This window comes from Cannabis sativa, chromosome 6 (genome assembly GCF_029168945.1).
Source record: "Cannabis sativa cultivar Pink pepper isolate KNU-18-1 chromosome 6, ASM2916894v1, whole genome shotgun sequence".
NCBI lineage: Eukaryota > Viridiplantae > Streptophyta > Magnoliopsida > Rosales > Cannabaceae > Cannabis > Cannabis sativa.
The window spans coordinates 42031097-42052675 of record NC_083606.1 but is presented as its reverse complement, the minus strand read 5'-3'; the positions used below and the strand labels follow the sequence as shown (position 1 = coordinate 42052675).

Sequence of the window (21579 nt, the reverse complement as noted above, 5' to 3'; positions counted from 1 at the left end):
GAAACAGGGACCAAGTCTTTTGATTCATATGATCACAATCACATTCCACTGTGTTGACGATACTGTAATTGTGAATAAACATATGATCTGGATTTAACTGATTTTGTGTGTAAATGTAATAAACATATTTAAACCATTAGCATGTAAAATTCATGCAAACATCAATCACTTCAAATTTCTTATATTGATAACTAATCAGATTGTAAAGAGTTTTATTTAGGGCATAAAACCCAACAAACTCCCACTTGCACTAATATAAAACAAACTGTGCAAATAGGTCAATCTGATGTCTTGATCTTTAGATCAAGTGTAGTATATTTGAATCCACCCAAACATCTGGAAACTAGTTCATAAAAACTCTTATGAAACATCCTTTACTATATGCTTTACTCATCAAGGGATACTGAAATCTTTACTGTTTTAAAAGTACATTTGAATAAACAGAAGACATATCTCTCATGTTTTAAAATATGTAATTGAGATAATACAGTGTAGACTTTTCTTCAGTGATATAACTTTCTGGTATTTTCGAATAGACCAAGTTATAGTTCTTCTCTGGTAGAGCTTGAATTATTATACAATAATTCCTCCACCCCCAAAGTAAGCACCATCTCAAGAATTTCGAAATTAGATGGTGAGATACAAAGACAACTGATACACAGTTCCTTAATATCTGACATATAGATCACTTTCATAAATCTTTCTTGAATATCTTCTAATGTTCCCTATTTGATTACATCTCAGATAGCTCCCACTCAATAGCAGATGTCTGGTTAAATAATACTTTTAACCTCTGATTGTTTAGAGAGTTACCTAGTTGTGACTTTTGTATTAGTCTGAAACTTTAAGTTAAGACTAAGTCATCAACATAGCAGACTAGTATTTTGAAGTGAAAAATACATGCCAGAGATTAAAGTAATCAAAATTAAGATACCATCAAATTTTATGAGGATTAAGAATTCTTGGTTCAAGTCATTTGAATGGACTGAACTAGAGTTCTTTATCTTATTCTCATAATTCTGGTAAGCTATTCCTATCCATGTGAATGGTTAGATTTGCTTTTCAGTAGTGTTCTTAAGTACCTATCACAAGTATCAACCTAATGAAGATGGGTATAGAACTTTAAAATTCTCCCACTCAATTAAGGTAGTGTGAAACTTTAACAAAGAACTTTCAAAGGTATCAAACTTTTACTTACAACAGTAAAAACGAAATGGAACATACAATCAAGATCAAGAATTTATATTGACAATAGCTGACTCATTATATTACTTCCATGTTTAAACAAGATATGTGTTTCATAGGGAATTGTGGAATAGACTCCACCCCTAAGAATATACATATAGGGTACTTGTGGATAACCTCCACCCCTAAGTATATAGAGATTATGATCCACCCCTAAAGGTTGTAAAGATCACGATTCTCTTAGTGTGATAGAGTTTATGTGGAGTTGAATACTATCCAGAGTTCATTAGATATAAAAGATCGTTGAACTGCATAGTTTTCTTAACTTTTCTCCAACCCTATCAGATCATAAGATCCTTTTATTAAACAAATTCTGAATAATTGTATGAGAATTAACAATTATTGATAAACATAGAAATAATTTCTAGTGTTTATATAATATAACTCTATGAAGAGTTGTAAATATTATAGAATTTGCATCAATAATAAAAACACTTACACATATAAACATACAAATATAATGTGGTAATAATTGATGAAGATAAAATAAATGAAGCTCAATCTCATAATTTGCAATGGTGATTTCGAAAATAAAACTTTATTAATAAAAAAAATGTATTGCAACAATATGAGAGAAACAGGGACAAATATCCCTGACTAAAATTTGAAATCCAAATTGTCTTTAAACTAAAACAATTAATTCAAAAAAAATTGAAGAGCTTCATCTTCATCTGGACGATTTCACCCTTGTTCAAGCTTTCTGATCCAACTCAATTGAGTTCAAGTAGCTTGGCCTATAAGAAGAAGAAAACAAATAAACAAAGTTAGTCCAGAATCATAAATCCAATTGGATAATAATTCACTAAAACTCTTAAAGTTTATAAATGGAAATACCTTGTTTCTTTGCAAGAAGTTTAGGACACTGGGGTTTCCAATGACCTTTCTCATTGCAGTAGAAACACTTTTCTTTAAGTGTAGCATCACCAGAAGGAGCAGCCTTTTTATTCTTCATGGCTTTAGTTCGATTCTTGGTGTTGTTCCACTTCCTCTTCGATTTGGGCTTTGAAGCAGAGGCAACATTTGCTTCAGGTTTTATCGTCCCATTACCATTCCCAGGATTGTGAGGTTTACTCCCTTTCTTCTTGGGTCCTCCAATCAAATTTTCATAAGTTTGAAGGTCATTGACTAATTCATGAAAGTCAATTTCCTTCTTATTCATGACATAATTTGAAGTGTATGGTAGAAATGCTGGAGTCAGGCTATTCAAGATAAGACTAACTTGAGTAGCACTGTCCATTTCAGCACCATGATCCTGGGCTTCTTGGAAATAACTGGACATGAGGAGAACATGATCACGCACGTTTTGATGAGGTTCCATCCGTGCGTTAATGTACTTCTTAGTCGCGTCAAAGCGTAACTGAAGTGATGCCTTACCGAATAGCTCATTCAACTTCGTCATAACTTCAAATTTTCTCGCTTTAGAAAACCGAGTTTTGAGGGTGTCAACCATGCTAGAAAGCATAAAGTATAGAGCTTTGTCATTTGCTTTCTGCCAACGCTCATACTTTTCTTTCACAGCTTTGGATGCATTATCCCCAGGCACTTCAGGTGACGGCTCAGTTAAAACAAACAAGGCACTTTCTCTTATGAGAGCAATATTAATGTTCTCATTCCATTTATTAAAGTTAGATCCATTCAGCTTGTTTTCAGTCAACAGTGATAACATGGGATTCATTTTGATAATACAGGATACTACAAAATAATAGAAATCAACAAATAGAAATTAAATAATGGTTTAATCACAAAATCAATTCAGAAATTATAAGCACATAGCAAGTAGGAATGATATGAGAAAATACTTAAAAATTCAATCCTAAATAATTTCCAAGGTTTTCAACAAACTGATATCAGTGTCCCGTTTAGGCGAGAGTCAAAGCTACCATCCATTGAATAGAGTTGTCAGCTCATCTAAAATGTTAAACATTCTAGCAACCTTTTATTCGATCAAGATTGGAATCCAGCGTTGTCCCGTTTAGGCGAGAGTCAAGGCTATTCTATCTCATGAGCTTCTACCATTGTTTCGCAATTTGCAAGTCAAATATGGTCGCCACCATTAGGGTGATCTATACCATATAAAACACTTACAAACCACTTATCATGCGAGATTAAACGGTGCGAAATTGCTAATGAACGTTCCTCCATTAGGGAGGATTACTCACTAAAACAAACGCGGTGTAAAACCCACAATGGAGATCGAATATCTTAATAATAATAAAGCTCATTGTTTAAAATGTATTTTCTTTATTATTCTAATAAATAAATCTCATTAAATTCTAAATTAAGAATTAAAATTCAAAAATAAGAATTTAATATAATATTTATAAAATTATACTTAGATGGTGATTGAAATAAAATTAATTATTTCCATCTTAGTAATAATCTTAAATATAAATATTAAGGAAATTAATTTAAGTTGAATTAAATTAAATTAATTAGCAACTTAAAAATTTCCTTTGAGAATATATTTATTGAGTTCGAAAATATAAAGTATATAAAAAATATACAATTTTCGAAAATAATAAAAATGGAAAAGAAATACTTCAAGCAAAAATATCACCTATCTAGATTTTCTTTTGACTAGTTAATTCAATTTCTAATAATATATATATTTTAAATTCATTTATTTTAAATTAATCAATTAAATGAAAAAATCATTGATTGTAGTTGGTCCAAGAATTAATTAAAATAAATAATTAATTTTCAACTCAATCTATTTTTCAAAAAAAATTCGAAAATATTGCATAATTAAAATGCAAGTTTCGAAATTGATTAATAAAATAAAGAAATATATATATTTTGAAAATTATTTAAATTTAAGTTGAAAAATTAAATTTCAACCTAAAAATAATTTTCTATTTAATTAAGTGTCACGAAAAATCAATAAATATTTAAGTATCATGATGAAAATCAACTTAGATATTTAGATTTTTCAAGTTAATTAAATGTATTAAATTCAAGAAATAATAATTAAGTGTAGGGAAGGCTTAATTATTAATTTCTATTTAATACTAGGAAAAATATACTTAATAAAATTGTACCAAAATTAATTATTTAAATAATTAATTTCACAAAGTATAATTTTTCTATTTAAATATTAGAAATAATAAGTAGTCTAGAAATTACTATCTAGAAAATATCTTATTTGACTAAGTATCTTTTCAAAAAAATTTGAAAAATATCTAATTTAAGTTAGATAGAAAAAATCTAAAACTTAAATATTTTCAAATTCAGATTTAATTAAATATCAAAAATTAAGTTGTAACCACTTAATTTGAAGATATCTTTTTATAGTTAATATTTGAAAAGATATTAACCAAAAAATATCTAAAATATTCCATTTTAAGTTAATATTTGAAAAGATATTAACTTAAAAAATATCTTAAGAATCTTTAATAACTAATGCCTAGGATTCCTCAACTTGATTTAAAATTTAAATCAAATATTCAAATTTAAGTTAGATAAGAAAAATCAGTTGATACAACTAATTTTTAACTTAAATAGGAATATTTAATTAAATAAGCCCCAGAAAGAATCTTAGTTAGTTAAAATTCTATATTTAATTATATACAAGAAAAATACAAATAGTTTGTCTAGAAATAATATCTAAACTAAAAGTGTTTTTCTTAGAATTAACTTTAAAATATTAAAATGAAAATAAATTTTCATATATTTTAAAAGTTAATTATGTTGCTAATTCAATTTTATTAGGTCAAACTAATATAATTAACCTAGTACAGTTATTCAAATCAGGCAAATGGGCCTTCACAATTGGGGTAGTTCATGTGAGGGGGTGCTGGGTTCAGTATGTCGTACCCACTTCTATGGCTCCCAACTCTCACACGAGGCCCAAAAGAGAGGAATTTAACCTTAAAATAAATAACTGTTATTAATTGAATAGGTCCAATAACTAAATGGACCTAAATAAAATCTATCATGATGTGACATTTTATTTAGCAACAACCTATATGCATCTATATTAAAACAAAATAAACATATAGGCTCACACAGGCACACTTTGGATGGATCCTATCATGTTGCTAGGTCATACACAGATGAAAGAAGATTGTAAAATTTACCTGTTACAAAATATTATCTTGACCAAGGGAGATCATTAGATCTGGCAAAAAAGTAACCATGGCTATTTGCAATCAAGTAATAATAGGTTTTGAAAACTTACACACAAGCTAAAACCACATACTCCTGCAACAAGGTTAGCTGGATAGTTGGAAGTAGGATTTATTTAATTTTAAATAAATATTTCGAAAAATAAATAATTAAATAATAAATATTTTAATTTTCGAAAAAAAAATAAAAATAAAAAAATATTTTAATTTCGGAAATAAAAAAAAATTAAATTTCGAAATTTAAAAAAAAAATTAAAATTAAACCTACTTTTTGAAAAATTAGGTTTCAACCAACCTAAATATCATTTCAAAATTTGCTAACTACTTTTAAAAATTAAATGTTATTTTAAAAATAAAATTAAATAAAAATTAGAAAAGATAAATGAAATATCTTATCAGATTTTAAATTTAATTTAAATAAATAAAATAACAAAATTTAAAAGTTAGCAAAATATCTTACATCTATTTAAAATTACATGATTATAAATATCTTATTTTAAATTTGAATAAGGTCAAAATATCTAAAAAAGATTTGATTTTTTTAAAAAAATATTTATAAAATCTGACCTTAAATTTAAAAATAAGATAAGATATAATCAAATTTAAAAATAAAATAGATTTTTAAGCAAGAAGATAGATACTAATTCTATTCAAATTCAAATTACACTAATATCTTGAATTAAATTTAAAAAATATTAAATTAATTCAAAATGATAATTAGAATTGAATTAGGAATAGTAATAGTATATATACAAAACTATACAAAAAATCGGAAGTTAATTCCATGAAAAAGTATGAAAAATCGAAGAAAAAAGAAAAAATTATGAACTGTACGGACAGATTTGCGATCGCAGGAAAATTTCAGCACAGCCCCGATTTTTTCAAATCTTCAAAAATTCATAACTAATTCAAATAAAATCGAAATTGAGTTCTGTAAAAGGCTAACTTGCTTATTTTTTTCCATACTATCCAATAAATAAAATTCCAGAGACAGAATCGCAATTATTTTTCACGAAAATTTACAAACATCAATCAATCATCAAATAACACTCAATACAACATGATACCATCCAAAAACAAACAAACAATCGTTTTAAAGTCCAAATTTCATGTAAGTAAATCAATTACCATGGCTCTGAGGCCAGTTGTTGGGAATTTATTTACCAGGATCTTAGATCTACTCACAAGTATGTTGTTTAAACACCCTAAATATGAACTTTCTAAAACGGTAAATTAAACACATATAAAGTTAAGAAAACCTTACATTGATGCAGCGGAATTAATGTCTCCTTCCACTCAGATCTCTAACCCTTGAATCCTTTCTGTAGCAGAGTATAATCAAGATCTGAGCCCGAATGTCCTTCTTCTTCAAGTTTGATCCTTCACAGTCTTCCAATCTATGATTGAGTTACTGCTTGTTGTGTGTGGGCACTTACTCTTTCACTAGGGTCGAAAAAGATGAAGGAGAAAAGAGGAGAGAGGGTTTCGGCCAAGGTATAGAAAGTGGGGAAGGCTTAGTTTTTCTGAAGAGAGAAATTTCTGTCAGATTACTAATGAAAGCATTATGTTTTACTGAGCCATCACGTTCTATTTATAGGCAACTACTAGGTTTAGGTTAGGATTTATTGGGCATTAAAATAATGAAAATATTAATTTGAAAAAGCACATTAAGTGGCCGGCCATGGTGTAGTATTGGGCCTCACTTAATTTTGCAATTTTATCAAATTTTATCTCTATTTTCTCAAAAACGCCAATTTTCTAATTCTAACCTTTTAAATGCCAAAACTAATTATTTAATAGCTAAAATAGATTATTAAATAATATTGTCATTTAATTTAATTATTAATTAGACATATAAAGTCCATTAATAAATAAATAAACCTAGAAAACTCTTTTCTTTACAATTTCACCCCTGCTTAGTGAAAATTCATAAAATTAGACATAGTCTAACTTTAGAATTATAATTGATCAATCACGAATCAATTAATGAGTCTTACAAGCAGAATATTCTCAACTAGAATGGGGACCATGGATCTATATGCTGAGCTTCCAATAAGTGAACCAAATTTACCAAGTAAATTCCTACTTATTAATTCTTCGTTGAATCCACTCTTAGAACTTAGAATTGCACTCTCAGACTTATATAGAGCATATTGTATGTTCCACGATATCAATATACTATCTCATTTAACCATTGTTATAATCTTATTGTGATTTAAAGATCCTATATATAGATGATCTACATCGAGATGGGATTTCTTTACCGTTCTCACCCCTCAATGTATTTTGCCCCTTAAAACACTTAGCTACCTGTAAATGGTGTTTAGTGATCTAATAATTAGTCAGTTAAACAAGAGCTCATCCATTTACTTCTATTTGCTAAGCTCGAAGGGAATCATCACTTGACTTCTATACACCAGTAGAAGCTATAGATTCCATATTTATGTTCAGCACTCCCACTTAATCATACTATCATGTTCCCAAAATATACGTATCACCCTGACCCAAAAGTAGGCTTAACTAATAAATCTAAGAACATGAATAGCACTCTTGAGTTGAGCCTAAGCATATCAAGATTTAGATTCTTTTAATCTTAAGATCAACTACTGATATTGACTTGGAAAGATATGTATAACAGTAAGTTTGTAATATCTTAACTTAGTTGCAATATCGGTCCAGTCCAATGTATACTCCATACATTCGAAACTAGTATACTTTACTAATGTCTTGGAAAGAACATAACACTTACTCCAAGTGTAAGTACACATCATCGCTGATTATCACATTAGTGTAAATCCAATAACACTGATGAAACAGGGACCAAGTCTTTTGATTCATATGATCACAATCACATTCCACTGTGTTGACGATACTGTAATTGTGAATAAACATATGATCTGGATTTAACTGATTTTGTGTGTAAATGTAATAAACATATTTAAACCATTAGCATGTAAAATTCATGCAAACATCAATCACTTCAAATTTCTTATGTTGATAACTAATCAGATTGTAAAGAGTTTTATTTAGGGCATAAAACCCAATAGTATATACATATGCATACCATTATACTAATCTTACCTTGTTACCAAATTCAAGTGTGTCGGCCAACCTGAGTGGAACAGCTGCTCGACGAATTACAGGCTCCTAAATCACATTATTTGCAAAATTGGTGAGCGACACACTAAATCACTATCTGGGGACTTAAACTTGAGACTAAAAGTTTCCCTATCGATAAATAACATGGCAATACCCTAAATATCGCAAAAAAGGGAAACATTAGGGTTCCCAAAACTGCCCCAACTGGTAGACCAGTTCCCCAACCAGAGTTCCAGTTTTGTGGGGTTTCCTAGGGACCAGCTGGAATTCCGGTTCCTACAGGTCCCACTGAATCGACCGACTGGTTTAGTGCAAGAAAATTTCAACAATTCATATCTCACTAAAATCAACCCCAAATCAAACCAAACCTTCCAGACCTGTTCTATATATCCCAAAGAACATATTCAAGGCAACAAAACACTACAACTTGTACAGAAACAAAATCCACCATTAAAGAGCCAAGCTTGAGTTATAAAACTCAAAGCTTGCTCAACCAACATAACAACCCTCAAAATTAGCTTAAATCAACATATCTAACCATTATTTAACTTCATAAACACAATTCAAACATCAACAACAACTACAGTAGCATAAGTCACAAAACATGCCTAATTCCTTAACTTAAAACTCAAGAAACCAAAAAGAGAAGTGCCTAGGAGCCTTACCTTGAGTTGAGATCACTATAACTTGCTGTAAATCCTCAGAATTAAGCAGCAAAACATCAACCCTAGCTGGGTTCTAAGAGGGTTCGAGAGAGAGAGAGAGAGAGAGAGAGAGAGAGAGAGAGAGAGAGAGAGAGAGAGAGAGAGAGAGAGAGAGAGAGAGAGAGAGAGAGAGAGAGAGAGAGAGAGAGAGAGAGAGAGAGAGAGAGAGAAAATGTGATTTTTGTCTAATTCTTATTTTGTAAAATAAAAGGATAATTAATATTGACCTTATGTAATTATGATTAATTTAACATCAACATACTAATCTCAAATAGAGTCCACTAAAGGACAAAACTAACTAAGGGCAAAAAGATAATTTTGCCCCCACTTAAGCCAAAAGTCATAAAACCACCTAGGGGTATTTTTGTCAATTCTAAAATCTCGACTATTCCTGACATTCCCAATGTCTTACTATACTGCCCCGCTATACTAAAAATACTAAGGTGTGATTCTAATAACCAAACGCCGCGTTTCAATATTGCGGGGCACAAAACATGATAAAATATAAAATTCCATATAATTCATAACTAATATACAAGTTTCATAATTAATCTCTAATTATCTGCTATTTTCCAAATTAAAGTTAAGCGGTCCTTACACAAACCCTCGAGAACCCTTCTCCCTCTCACGATTGCCCCACTCGGCCTCAATATTCTCCCGCGCTCTCTCTCTTGCTCTTTATCTCGCCTAGGCGGAGATTCATCGCCGTTGATAGCAGCAAGCAAAGATCCATCATCGCTCAAGTGTAAGTTTTTTTGCCCTCGATTTGAGATTTGATTTTATTGTGATATTGAGTTTAGGTTTTGTTTGTGGTTTTTAGTTTTTGATTTTGTTTGTGATAAACGATTTAGGGTGATAGTGATTTTAATTTTGGGTAGGGGTTTAGGTTTTTCTAATTTTGGGTGGTGGCTGTAGTGATTTTTGGTTTATTTTTATTTCTGGTTTTGGACAGAAGGATAATAAGAAGAAGCTGATGAAGAAAAAAGGAGAAGGAATGGTGGTCTAGATGCTTCGAGAGAAGAAGAGAAAAAGAAAAGAATAAAGAAAAAAAGAAAAAAAGAATTTTGCTTTTAATTTTGTTTTGTAATTTATTTATTTTTTATAATTATTTTTTAAAATTAGTATTACGTGGACCACTAAAAATTTGCCACGTGTACAAGTGTGTACACGTCAGGGCCGACCCTGAATTTGAGTGGGCTATAGAAAAAAAATTGTTTTGGGCCCTTATTTAGAAAAAAATATGGTATTTTTCAAAATCAGTAAAAAAAATGGTATAATTTTAAAAGGTAAATATTTTTTTTTGGGCCCCTGGGATAGGTGGGCCCTAGGCACAGGCCTAGCCCGCCTATGCCCAGAGCCGGGCCTAGTACACGTGGACAATCTACCGTGGCACTTAACTGTAATTTTTGGACGGAGGGATACAAAGCAAAACAAAATGTGAGTTCAGTAGGTTTTCCCACTAAAATTTTGGTTTTTGTGGTTAAGTGTTACAAAACGTAAAATTTAAGTGATTTAGCCGTCAATATTCCTTTTTTGAAATTAATTTTTTTGATAAAAGGTAGCAAAATTTAGTATTGGTCAAAGTTTAGGGGATAAAAATGTTAATTTTTAACGATTAAAGTAACAAAATCTAACCGAATGGAAATGAATATGTAACTGTTATATTTAATTTTTTTTTTAACAAATCGTATATTTAAAAGAATGATGATATAATGTTGAAAATTGAAAGACAAAAATAATAATTATTATAAAATCATTATTTTCATACGATCTTTTCCTTTATTTGCATGGTGCAAAATCCTAATGATGAAAAAACAAATAAATTGAGTTCTAATAAAATGCACACATTATGTGAAAAGATCATAATAAATACACACAAAATAATAATCACCACCTAGAAACAGCTATAAATTTTGGTGATATTTAATGATAGGAGTCTTTTTACACGACCGCAACAATACAAATTACGACGTCGCTTCTTACACGAAAAAATTTATTATCAACTTTTAGCCGAACCCGACGTCGTTTTAGGCCCATTAGAAAGGATCAGATTACATGGGATACTTACGTTGACCATACAAGATTACTGTATATGAATCGTATGTTTTGTGTATTTTAGTATTATCTTTGTACATGAGTCGGGGTTTCTTTTCTTCGTCCAAAATCCCTCAAACGAACCTTTCTATTTCTCTCTACATTCACCACTGAGCTTCCCCCCCCCCCCCCCCCTTTCTCTCTCTCTCTCTCTCTCTCCCTCCTCTCTCTCTCCTCTCTCTCTCTCTCTCTCTCTCTCTCTCTCTTTGTAATTTCCTTTTCCGCCATTTCACACACATCACGAACAACCAACAGGACCCATTTTCTCGTTAGACCTGTCTTTCATTTCTTCATTCTTTCCTTCTTTCTCTATCTAAATGGCTGAGTCTCGCCGGGGAAGATGAAGGTATCCGGTAAGTCTCACCTTGGGGCAGCATTCCCTGCCACCCTTTCAACCAAGGGTCTAAACCCACGAACGGATTCGGATCTTCAGCCTAAACCCAGTACCCGGAAACCCGGAAGGAGAAAGCCACGGACGCCGGGATTCGGCAGGGTCAAAATAACCGGAGCTTCGAATGGGAGGCGGAGCCGGCCCGAGACGCCTCTATTGAAGTGGAAGATAGATGATGTTGTGGAGAGAGTGAAGAGTGAGAGTGAGTTTCTAGAAGAGGACGAGAAGGTTGAGGATGGTCGGAGACATGGCCGAAAAGTTAGGAGGGAAAGGGAAGCTGCGGTCTCGGCGAGAAAGCTCGCCGCTGGACTTTGGCGGCTGCAGTTGCCGGAGGTGGCTTCGTCCGGTGGCAAAAGGAGTAGTCAGGTAGGGTTTCAGGTATGTTTGAGCTCTATTTCATCTCTGGGAAGGTTGCTAATTAAGGGTTCTGGATTGTTTTGGTTTTCGAAGATCTGAAACTTTTGGGTGTTCTTAGTTGGAAGGTTTGATTAAATGTGCGATCTTTAAGCATTGTTGACCTAAGATGATTGAAGTTTGACTTTTTCTCTTTCATATTGTTACTAAAGAGGGAGAATTCTTCGTATAGTGATAATTTGTGTAGGTATTGTAAAGTTAAAGCTGCTAACTAAGAAGGGTTGTGAGTGATCTTGAAGTTTGGGTTTTGCTTGATGTGATTTTTTCTTCTTTCGTTTTCCTTTTGAATCTCCTTTTGGAAATTAGCATTGTGGATCAAGCTCTTAATAGAAAAGTACTCGACTGTCTCTTAAAATCAAAATTTGCTTTATAGGGTTCTCAGTACCAAAGAAGGAAATGTTCGTCAAACCCTTAATTAGTTAGTTTCATTTCACTAGGACGAAAAATTAATTATTAGGGTTATTGGAAATTTTTTCATTATTATCTAATATACATGTGTGTTGTGTGTGTGTGTGGCGTTGTAATGCCTAAATTTTCTGTCACTGTCTCTCCCCTTTTTCTTATTTTTCTTTTATTGTTGAAGTTCAAGAAATATGTATTCAAATAAAGCTGCTAACTGTGACTAAATCTGTGGAACTTTACCTGGTGATATTAAGTTAGGCTTGAAAATTCCATCTAATATTAGTCTAGATTAAGCAATACAAAACGACAGGCTACTTTATCCATTGAAGTTTTTTGGCTGCTTTATATATTGAGAATTGATTGTGTTTTATTGTTTTCCTTACAGCCGCCCGGAGTTGGCCATGTTGGGTTATCGTTTGTCCACCCTCGCAGTAACAAGGTACATGGTTCTGAAGGAAAGGAGTATCTACAGATCCCCAGTTCTTTTTCAAGGAATGGAGGATTTTGCAAGGTACATTTTAGTTTTGTTTCTTTAATTAAAGCTTCTGTACATCTATGAATTAACAAATAACTTTAAATTCTCTAACGATTTACATTTTTTGAATTGATGGTTTCTTTTAATCATCTTAATTATTCTTGATTTCTTGTTAATACTAAAGTACTGAAATTTTGTATTGCTGCACTTATATTTATAAGTCCCTGTTAGCAATTATCTTTTTTTCATAGCAAACGGCGTTATTTCCTCTCTTGGTTTTATGATTACGAAGAAAAACCATTTTCTTTCGTGTCACAAATTCTAATCTTAGTTCTCTTTCCTTCTCTTTTCTTCTTTTTTTTCTTTAGCTTCAGCCTTCTTTTCAGTTTCCCAACACTGCCATGGAAGGCGCAACAAAGTGGGATCCTGTATGCATAAAAACATCTGATGAGGCTCTCCAGATTTACCGACAAATGAAGCTGCTTGATCAACAAGTCAGTGCTGTATCAGTGGTGTCTGCACTTGAGGCGGAATTAGAGCAGGCTCGTGCTCGAATTCAGGAGCTTGAGACTGAACGGCGATCCTCTAAAAAGAAACTCGAGCACTTCTTAAGGAAAGTTAGTGAGGAAAAAGCCTCATGGAGGAGTAGAGAGCATGACAAAATTCGTGCATTTATTGATGACCTGAAAACAGAGTTAAATCGAGAAAGGAAGAATCGCCAAAGAATTGAAATATTAAATTCTAAATTGGTTAATGAGCTCGCTGATGCCAAGTTATCAGCTAAGCGTTTTCTACAGGATTATGATAAAGAAAGGAAAGCCAGAGAATTAATTGAGGAAGTATGTGATGAGCTTGCCAAGGAAATTGGAGAAGACAAAGCTGAAGTTGAAGCATTGAAGAGAGAATCCATGAAGCTCAGAGAGGAAGTTGAAGAAGAAAGGAAGATGTTGCAGATGGCTGAGGTCTGGCGTGAAGAACGTGTTCAAATGAAGCTCGTTGATGCAAAGGTTGCAGTTGAAGAGAAGTATTCATATATGAACAAACTTGTAGCAGATCTGGAGAAATTTTTCGAGTTAAGAAGTACAACCCCAGATGTGAAGGAGATGAAAGAAGCAGAGTTGCTTCGACAGGCTGCTGCTTCTGTAAATATTCAAGAAATTAAGGATTTTTCATATGAGCCTCCCAACCCTGATGATATCTTTTCTGTGTTTGAAGAAGTTAATTTTGGTGAATCAAATGAAAGGGAGATTGTACCATGTGTTGCTTATAGTCCTGTTAGCCATGCCTCTAGAATTCATACTGTTAGTCCTGAAGTTAATGGGATTAGTAAGAACTGTATTAAAGGGCATATGATGTTTGCTGATCATAATGGTGATTTAGAAGAAGATGAAAGTGGATGGGAAACTGTAAGCCATGCAGAGGACCAGGGTTCGAGCTATTCGCCAGAAGGAAGTGAAAGTGCCCCATCGGTCAACAAGAATCTTCGAGATAGTAACGTTTCAGGGAGTGGGACAGAATGGGAAGACAATGTTGGTGATGAAACACCAATCACTGAGATCACTGAAGTCTGTTTAGTACCTACAAAGCAGTTTAAGAAGGGATCCTCGATAACAAGGCTTTGGAGATCATGCTCTAACAATGGAGAAAATTACAAGATAATCTCGGTGGAGGGAATAAATGGCCGACTTTCAAATGGAAGGCTGTCTAACGCAGGTACCATGTCTCCAGATAGAGGCTCAGGGAAAGGGGGCTTTAGTCCTTCAGAGTTGCCAGGGCAATGGAGTTCTCCTGACTCAGGAAATTCTCACATTCGAGGAATGAAAGGATGTATTCCTCGCAGCGGACAGAAGCACAGTTTGAAGGCAAAGCTTTTAGAGGCAAGGATGGAAAGTCAAAAGCTCCAGTTGCGTCATGTTCTTAAACAAAAGATCTAAGTAATAATCTGGCACAGCTTGCTCATGAAACTTAGCAACATGGACAGGAGAAGAATATGCTGCTTCATTTCTGGCTGTGGGAGTGGTTCTTCCGAATGGATCTGCTACCGCTGATTGTGGGTTCAGGAGTCTTGAGCCTTAGAATAATTGGCCTCCTACACTTGCTTCTTTCTTGTTCTCCAGTTTTCCTGCAACTGATTGTGCTGTGCTGATATTCTATTTCCTTTTGTCAAGACCTCAAGAGCTGGAGAATAATAGGGCTTTAGAATGGCCAGGTTCTTCCATCAGCAAGACGTTCACTATTTTCTCAGGAAGGCAATTCATTATTTGTATTGTATCATTAAATTGTTAAGACTTCAGGGCACTACCGCTACGGAGGAAAGCAAATTCATGGTAGAAACTAGAAACGATAACATTTACTTTTATGTAATCTGTACTATTATCACCAACGTTTCTTGCAGTTTCTTATAGAAATGGAAGATAAAAAACTAATGCTAAAACTTAATAACTCTTGTGCCTTTCAAGTCTCATTTACGGTCTTTGACATGCAGCCCAAAGTTTATAGGTCTTTAATTATCTCAAGTTTTGTCACATCATACAATCGTCTCTTAGGAAACTAACGATTATTGCTATAAATAATTAAGGGCAATTTTCATGTACAATATGACAAAAAAATGTAAAAAAAAAAGAACATACATAATTATATAATTCTATATAATTTTATGAATATTTACATATAAATATATATATATTTACAATTTTAACTTATTAATTACTTTCAATTTATAGGTCTTTAAAAAATAAAAAAAAAATAAACGCATAAAGCTCAATATGTAAATATAAAAATCAATATATATATATTAGGCGGTAATTATGTGGAAGACACGATTTAAATTTAATAAAAACAAGTACACGATTAATTATCAATATAATATTAATATATTGCTACCATGCATCGTCACACACATAAAAGCCATTATATATTGCTATTAAATTTATGACAAGGGAGTGACAAAAAAATACCTGTACAAGATCGCTGCGGTGACAACGTAGGAGACTATAAGTCTCCTGCAAGTTATTCTCAAATGGTGGCAGCAGGCTAATTTTTTTTTTCAACTTTTTTTTTTTTTTTTGTAAACTATTGATGGATGTTTGTGTGAATAGGTATCTTCTGAATAGTTGTGGTGGTCCAACTAATGTTTGTAAATGTAAATGGCTTAGAATGGGTGTCTATTAAACTTAACTTTTTTTTTACAATATTCTGTTAAATACATAACAAATTGTTAAGTACATAACAAAATGACGTTAGATAGGCATTTTATATATTAGCTAAGATAAAAAGGAGAGGTAAGAGACACTGACATGTTGATTTAAATTTACTTTAAAGCCTTCTTTCTTTTATCTCCTTAATTTTCTCATTTTTAAATTTTTTTTAATTATATTTATATATCAATCTAAAGCATATTTTTATCTAAAAAAAAAAAAAAAATCTAAAGCATATTTTTCTATTTTATCTATTTTTTTAATTATATTAATTATTAAAAATTAAAAGGAAATTACCCCATATACTATTTTTTTTTTAATTTTTTTTTTAAATTTACGGTTTGGATTTCTAAAGTGTTGCAGCGCTAGTTGCAATAGAGATTTCTATACGATTTTTTGTTGCAATTTAGATTGCAGCGCTAGTTGCAATAGGGATTTCTATGTAGAATTTCGTAAAATGCAAAGAAAATTATTTTGAAGTGTAAAAATAAAAAAACTCTAAAATTAAATTCATTGATTATAAATGCCAAACAAATAAATTCTTCTTAAACACGTTAACCAAAAAAATTAAATTCCTTTTTTGTCAAGAAAAAAAAAATCAAATCCCTTTAAAAAAATCAAATAAATATAACAAACTATACGCACACCTTAGCGACATAATTATTTTTTAAATAATATAAATAACAATATTTATCTATCAAATATTAATTTAAGATTATTTTTTTCTGGCTTCTCATTCTCTACTCTCTCTTTTTAAGTTTCTAATCTTTCTTTTGTCTCTTTTGTAGTTGGTTTGCATTGAAAAAGCTTTAATTTGGATATAATTATCCCAGAAACACTACAGTCGTATCCTACAGTTCTCAAGGTACCTATATTATGCAGTAAATCTCACTAATTTTATTAGGGATGATTATATAGTAGTGTTTAAAGTTAATTTTCTTTCATCCCATCATATACATAGGTAAAAGCATCTTCATTTAATTTTGAGAGATGACTCAAATATATTATTTTTTGTTCAAAAAGCATTACCATTTAAGTTCATAATTCCAATTATTAATTTCAACTTAAGTAATATATATAGGGGAATTCTGGGGTAGAATTGCTTGTTTCTTCCTCATACTATAGGGTAACAAATTGAACCAATCAGAGCTTAAAGAAATAGAATGTATAAAAATTTTGTTGGAGCAAGTGTAGGAGATTATTTCATTATTTTCACTTCAATAGTCTTCGATCGTCATTGTTGTGACTCACTCTTTTGCAACTACCGTCGTCGTCGTTACTGTGAAGCAAGACCTTTTTTTTTGTTTCTTTGTAGCCTTCGTTCAGGTAGAGGATCAATAAATGGAGTTTTCTCACATCTTAATAATGTTAAAATTTAAGTTCTCTGAGCTACATTTAAATCATCAAAACATGTACACGTGAATGCATTAGATTTTGATATACAAAACTAAAAAAAAACTAGTATCATATAAAGAACTTTGCCACCATTTTATACTATTAATTTATATATTGTTGGGTTTTATGCCCTAAATAAAACTCATTTCAATATAATCAGATTTACTTATTAATATAGATCAGAAATAACATTTAATGTTGCATGGTTCACATGATTTATTTCATGATTATATGTATATAATGTATGAATTCATCTGAAACCCTTTTCACATACTTGATCCTGTTTATTGTGCTGTCAACACATTGCAAAGTAAACATGACTATGTGAATAAAGTTTCCTAGATTTATCAGACATAGGGTTTTACTGATATGACAATCTACAACAGAGTTTACTTGCATTTGGAGAAGTGCTATGTTCTTTCCAGAGCATTGGTTAAAGTAAAGCTCAGGTTGGATGCATGGAGTATGCATCGGAAGGGACCGATATTGAACTTTGACTTAGATTTATTAAACTTACCGTAATATCTATTCAAGTCAATATCGCCTAGTTGATCCTAGATCAAATGATCTTAATCCTGTTATGATTAGGCTCAATCTTGAAAGGCTATTCGTGTTCTTTGATTTGTTAGTTAAGCCTACTTTTAGGTTAGGGTGATACGTACATTTTGGGAACACGGTAGTGCAATTGAGTGGGAGCGCTAGCATAAACATGGAATCTATAGCTTCTATCTGGCGAATAGTAAGCAAAGGATGATCTCCTTCGAGCTTGACCAAACGAAAATAAATGGTGGAGATCTCATTTCACATAAGCTGAAATATCATTTATACGGGGTCAAGTGTTTTAAGGATAAAATACATAGTAGGGTGTTACGGTAATTTAATCCCTTTACTGTGTAGATCATTCATATAGAGGATAATTGATCAAATTAGGATTATAACAATGGATAACTAATGATGTGTCTATATGGTGGAACATATAGAGCATTCTATATACTGAGAGTGCAATTCTAAGTTCTATGCGTGGATTCAACGAAGAATTAATAAGTCAGTGAATTTTAGTGCTAAATTCTTGATCTACTTATTGGAAGCTCGGTTATATAGACCCATGGTCCCCCCACTAGTTGAGATAATATTGCTTGTAAGACTCATATAATTGGTTTTGATTAATCAATTATAATTCTCAAATTAGACTATGTCTATTTGTGAATTTTTCACTAAGTAAGGGCGAAATTGTAAAGAAATAGTTTATAGGGACATATTTGTTAATTATGATACTTTGTATGGTTCAATTAATAAATATGATAAATGACAATATTATTTAATAATTATTTATAGTTATTAAATAGTTAGAATTGGCATTTAAATGGTTGAATTAGGAAATTGGCATTTTTGAGAAAATTAGATGCAGAAAAGATAAAACTGCAAAATTGCAAAAGGTGAGGCCCAAATCCACATGTATAGGGCCGACCACTTTTGTAGGGTTTTACCTCTGATATTTTCATTATTTTAATGCCAAATAATTCAAACCTAACCCTAGTGGAGTGCTATAAATAGATAGTGAAGGCTTCAGGAAATTTACACTAAAATTTCTACTTTATCCTTCAGAGAAAAACCTGAGCCTTCTCTGTCTATACCTAGCCGCCACCTTCTTCTCTTTCTTCCCTCTTCAATTTCGAAATTTCTTAGTGTTAGAGTAGTGCCCACACACAACAAGTTATAACTCAATCATAGTGAGGAAGATCGTGAAGAAAGACTTTCAGCAAGAAGGAATTTCAGCACTAAAGAATCAGAGAAAGAGATCCAGGTTCAGATATTGATAATGCTCTGCTACAGAAAGGAATCAAGGGCTAGATATCTGGACGGAAGGAGTCATTATATTCCGCTGCACCCAATGTAAGGTTTATTAAACTTCATATGTGTTTATTTCATCGTTTTAGAAAGTTCATATTTAGGGTGTTAATCAACATACTTGTGAGTAGATCTAAGATCCTGGTAAAATAATTTCCAACAACTGGTATCAGAGCCATGGTAATTGATTTGCTTGCAAGAAATTTGGACTTTAAAACGATTGTTTGATGTTTTGGATGGTATCATGTTGTATTGAGTGTTATTTAATGATTGAATGATGTTTGTGAATTTTTCATGAAAAATAATTGAATATCTGTTTCTGGAATTATTTTTATTGGATAGTATGAAAAAAATTAGGCAAGTTACCCTTTTACAAAACTCAATTTCGATTTAATTTGAATTAGTTATGATTTTTTGAAGTTTCGAAAAAATTTCGGGATTGAGCAACAGGGTTCCGCGCGCGGAAATCATGCAGATTTCCCCCTGTGCCAAGAAACCACGCCCATGCACTCCCCACGCGCGCGCGCGGACGGGTATGCACAACATCCCATCCGTACAGCTCGCAATTTTTTCGTTTTTCTTCGATTTTTCATGCTTTTTCATGGATATAACTTCCGATTTTTTGTGTAGTTCTGTATTTATACATTTACTATTCCTAATTCAATTCTAATTATCATAATTAATTTAATTAATATTTTTTAAATTTAATTCATGATATTAGTGTAATTTAAATTTGAAAAATAGTAAATATATATCCTTTTTGCTTAATTATCTATCTTATTTTTAAATTTGATTATATCTTATCTTATTTTTAAATTTAAGGTCAGATATTAAATATTTTTAAATTAATTTTTTTTTTTAATAATTTGATTTTATTTAAATTTAAAATAAGATAACTATAATTATGTAATTTTAAATAGATGTAAGATATTTTGCTAACTTTTAAATTTTGTTATTTTATTTATTTAAATTACATTTAAAATCTAAAAAAGATATTTATTTATCTTTTTTAATTTTTATTTAATTTTTATTTATAAAATAACATTAAATTTTTAAAAGTAGTTAGCAAATTTTTGAAATGATATTTAGGTTGGTTGAAACCTAATTTTTCAAAATTGTAGGTTTAATTTTAAATATTATTTTATTAATTTCAAAAATATTTAAATTTGATTTGATTTTCTTATTTTTTTAAAATAATTTTTTTTATTTAATTAATTTTTCGAAATTATTTATTTAAAATTAAATAAATCCTACATCCAACTATCCAGCTAACCTTGTTGCAGGAGTATGTGTTTTAGCTTGTTTGTAAGTTTTTAAAACCTATTATTGCTTGATTGCAAATAGCCATGGTTAACTTGTTGACAGATCCAATGATCTGATTTTAACTCATGGCTCCCTTGGTCAAGTAAATAATTTGTAACATGTATATTTACAATCTTCTTTTATCTGTGTATGACCTAGCAACATGATAGGATCCATCCAAATTGTGTGCCTTATGAGCCTATATGTTTAAGTTTCTTATAGATGCATATAGGTTGTTGTTGCTAATTAAAATATCATAGTTTTTGATAGATTTTATTTAGCCCCATATAGTTTTTGGACCTATTCAATAAATAACAGTTGTTCATTTTAAGGTTAAATTCCTCTCTTTTGGGCTTTGTGTGAGAGTTGGGAGCCATAGTAGTGGGTACGACATACTGAACCCAGCACTCCCTCACATGAACCATCCCAATTGTGAAGGCCCATTTGCCTGATTTGAATAACTGTACTAGGTTAATTAAACTAGTTTAACCTAATAAAATTGATTAGCAACATAATTAATTTCATTTATTTTGAAATTAATTTAAGAAAACCATAGTTTAAAGAATTTTATATTCTAAGCTATACTATATGTATTTTCTTGTATTTAATTAAATATAGAATTATAACCATCTAGATTCTTTCTGAAGCTTAATTTAAAATTTTCATTAAATATTCCTATTTAAGTTGATATTTAGTTATCTATAACTAATCAACTTAAATCTGAATATCTTTTGGATTTAAAATTTCAAAATTAAGTTGAAGAATTTTAGGAATTGGTTATTAAGATTCTTTAGATATTTTTTAAGTTGATATCTTTTCGAATATTAACTTAAAATGAAATATTTTCAAATTAAGTGGTTACAACTTAATTTTGATATTTAATTAAATT

General features: G+C 31.2%; 1 protein-coding gene across 2 annotated transcripts; it reads left to right on the top strand.

Annotated features, from left to right (window-relative positions):
* Positions 1-11300: 11300 nt before the first annotated feature.
* LOC115724935 (uncharacterized) lies at positions 11301-15387 on the top strand. 2 transcript variants are annotated; one of them, XM_030654312.2, is made up of 3 exons: positions 11301-12023; positions 12859-12984; positions 13317-15387. In XM_030654312.2, exons 1-3 carry the CDS (start codon positions 11607-11609, stop codon positions 14880-14882), a joined length of 2109 nt encoding a protein of 702 aa, XP_030510172.1. In that variant the 5' UTR covers positions 11301-11606; the 3' UTR covers positions 14883-15387. The 2 variants fall into 2 exon arrangements, with proteins under 2 accessions (XP_030510172.1, XP_030510171.1); XM_030654311.2 differs by having other exon boundaries at positions 11307-12035.
* Positions 15388-21579: the final 6192 nt, after the last annotated feature.

Bases quoted from the DNA above. Each gene is read 5' to 3' on its own strand.
- LOC115724935 (XM_030654311.2), top strand. From the start codon at position 11,607: ATGAAGGTATCCGGTAAGTCTCACCTTGGGGCAGCATTCCCTGCCACC. The intron at 12,036-12,858 runs GTATGTTTGAGC...TTTTCCTTACAG, and splicing joins GTAGTCAGGTAGGGTTTCAG to CCGCCCGGAGTTGGCCATGT. The intron at 12,985-13,316 runs GTACATTTTAGT...TTTTTTCTTTAG, and splicing joins GGAATGGAGGATTTTGCAAG to CTTCAGCCTTCTTTTCAGTT.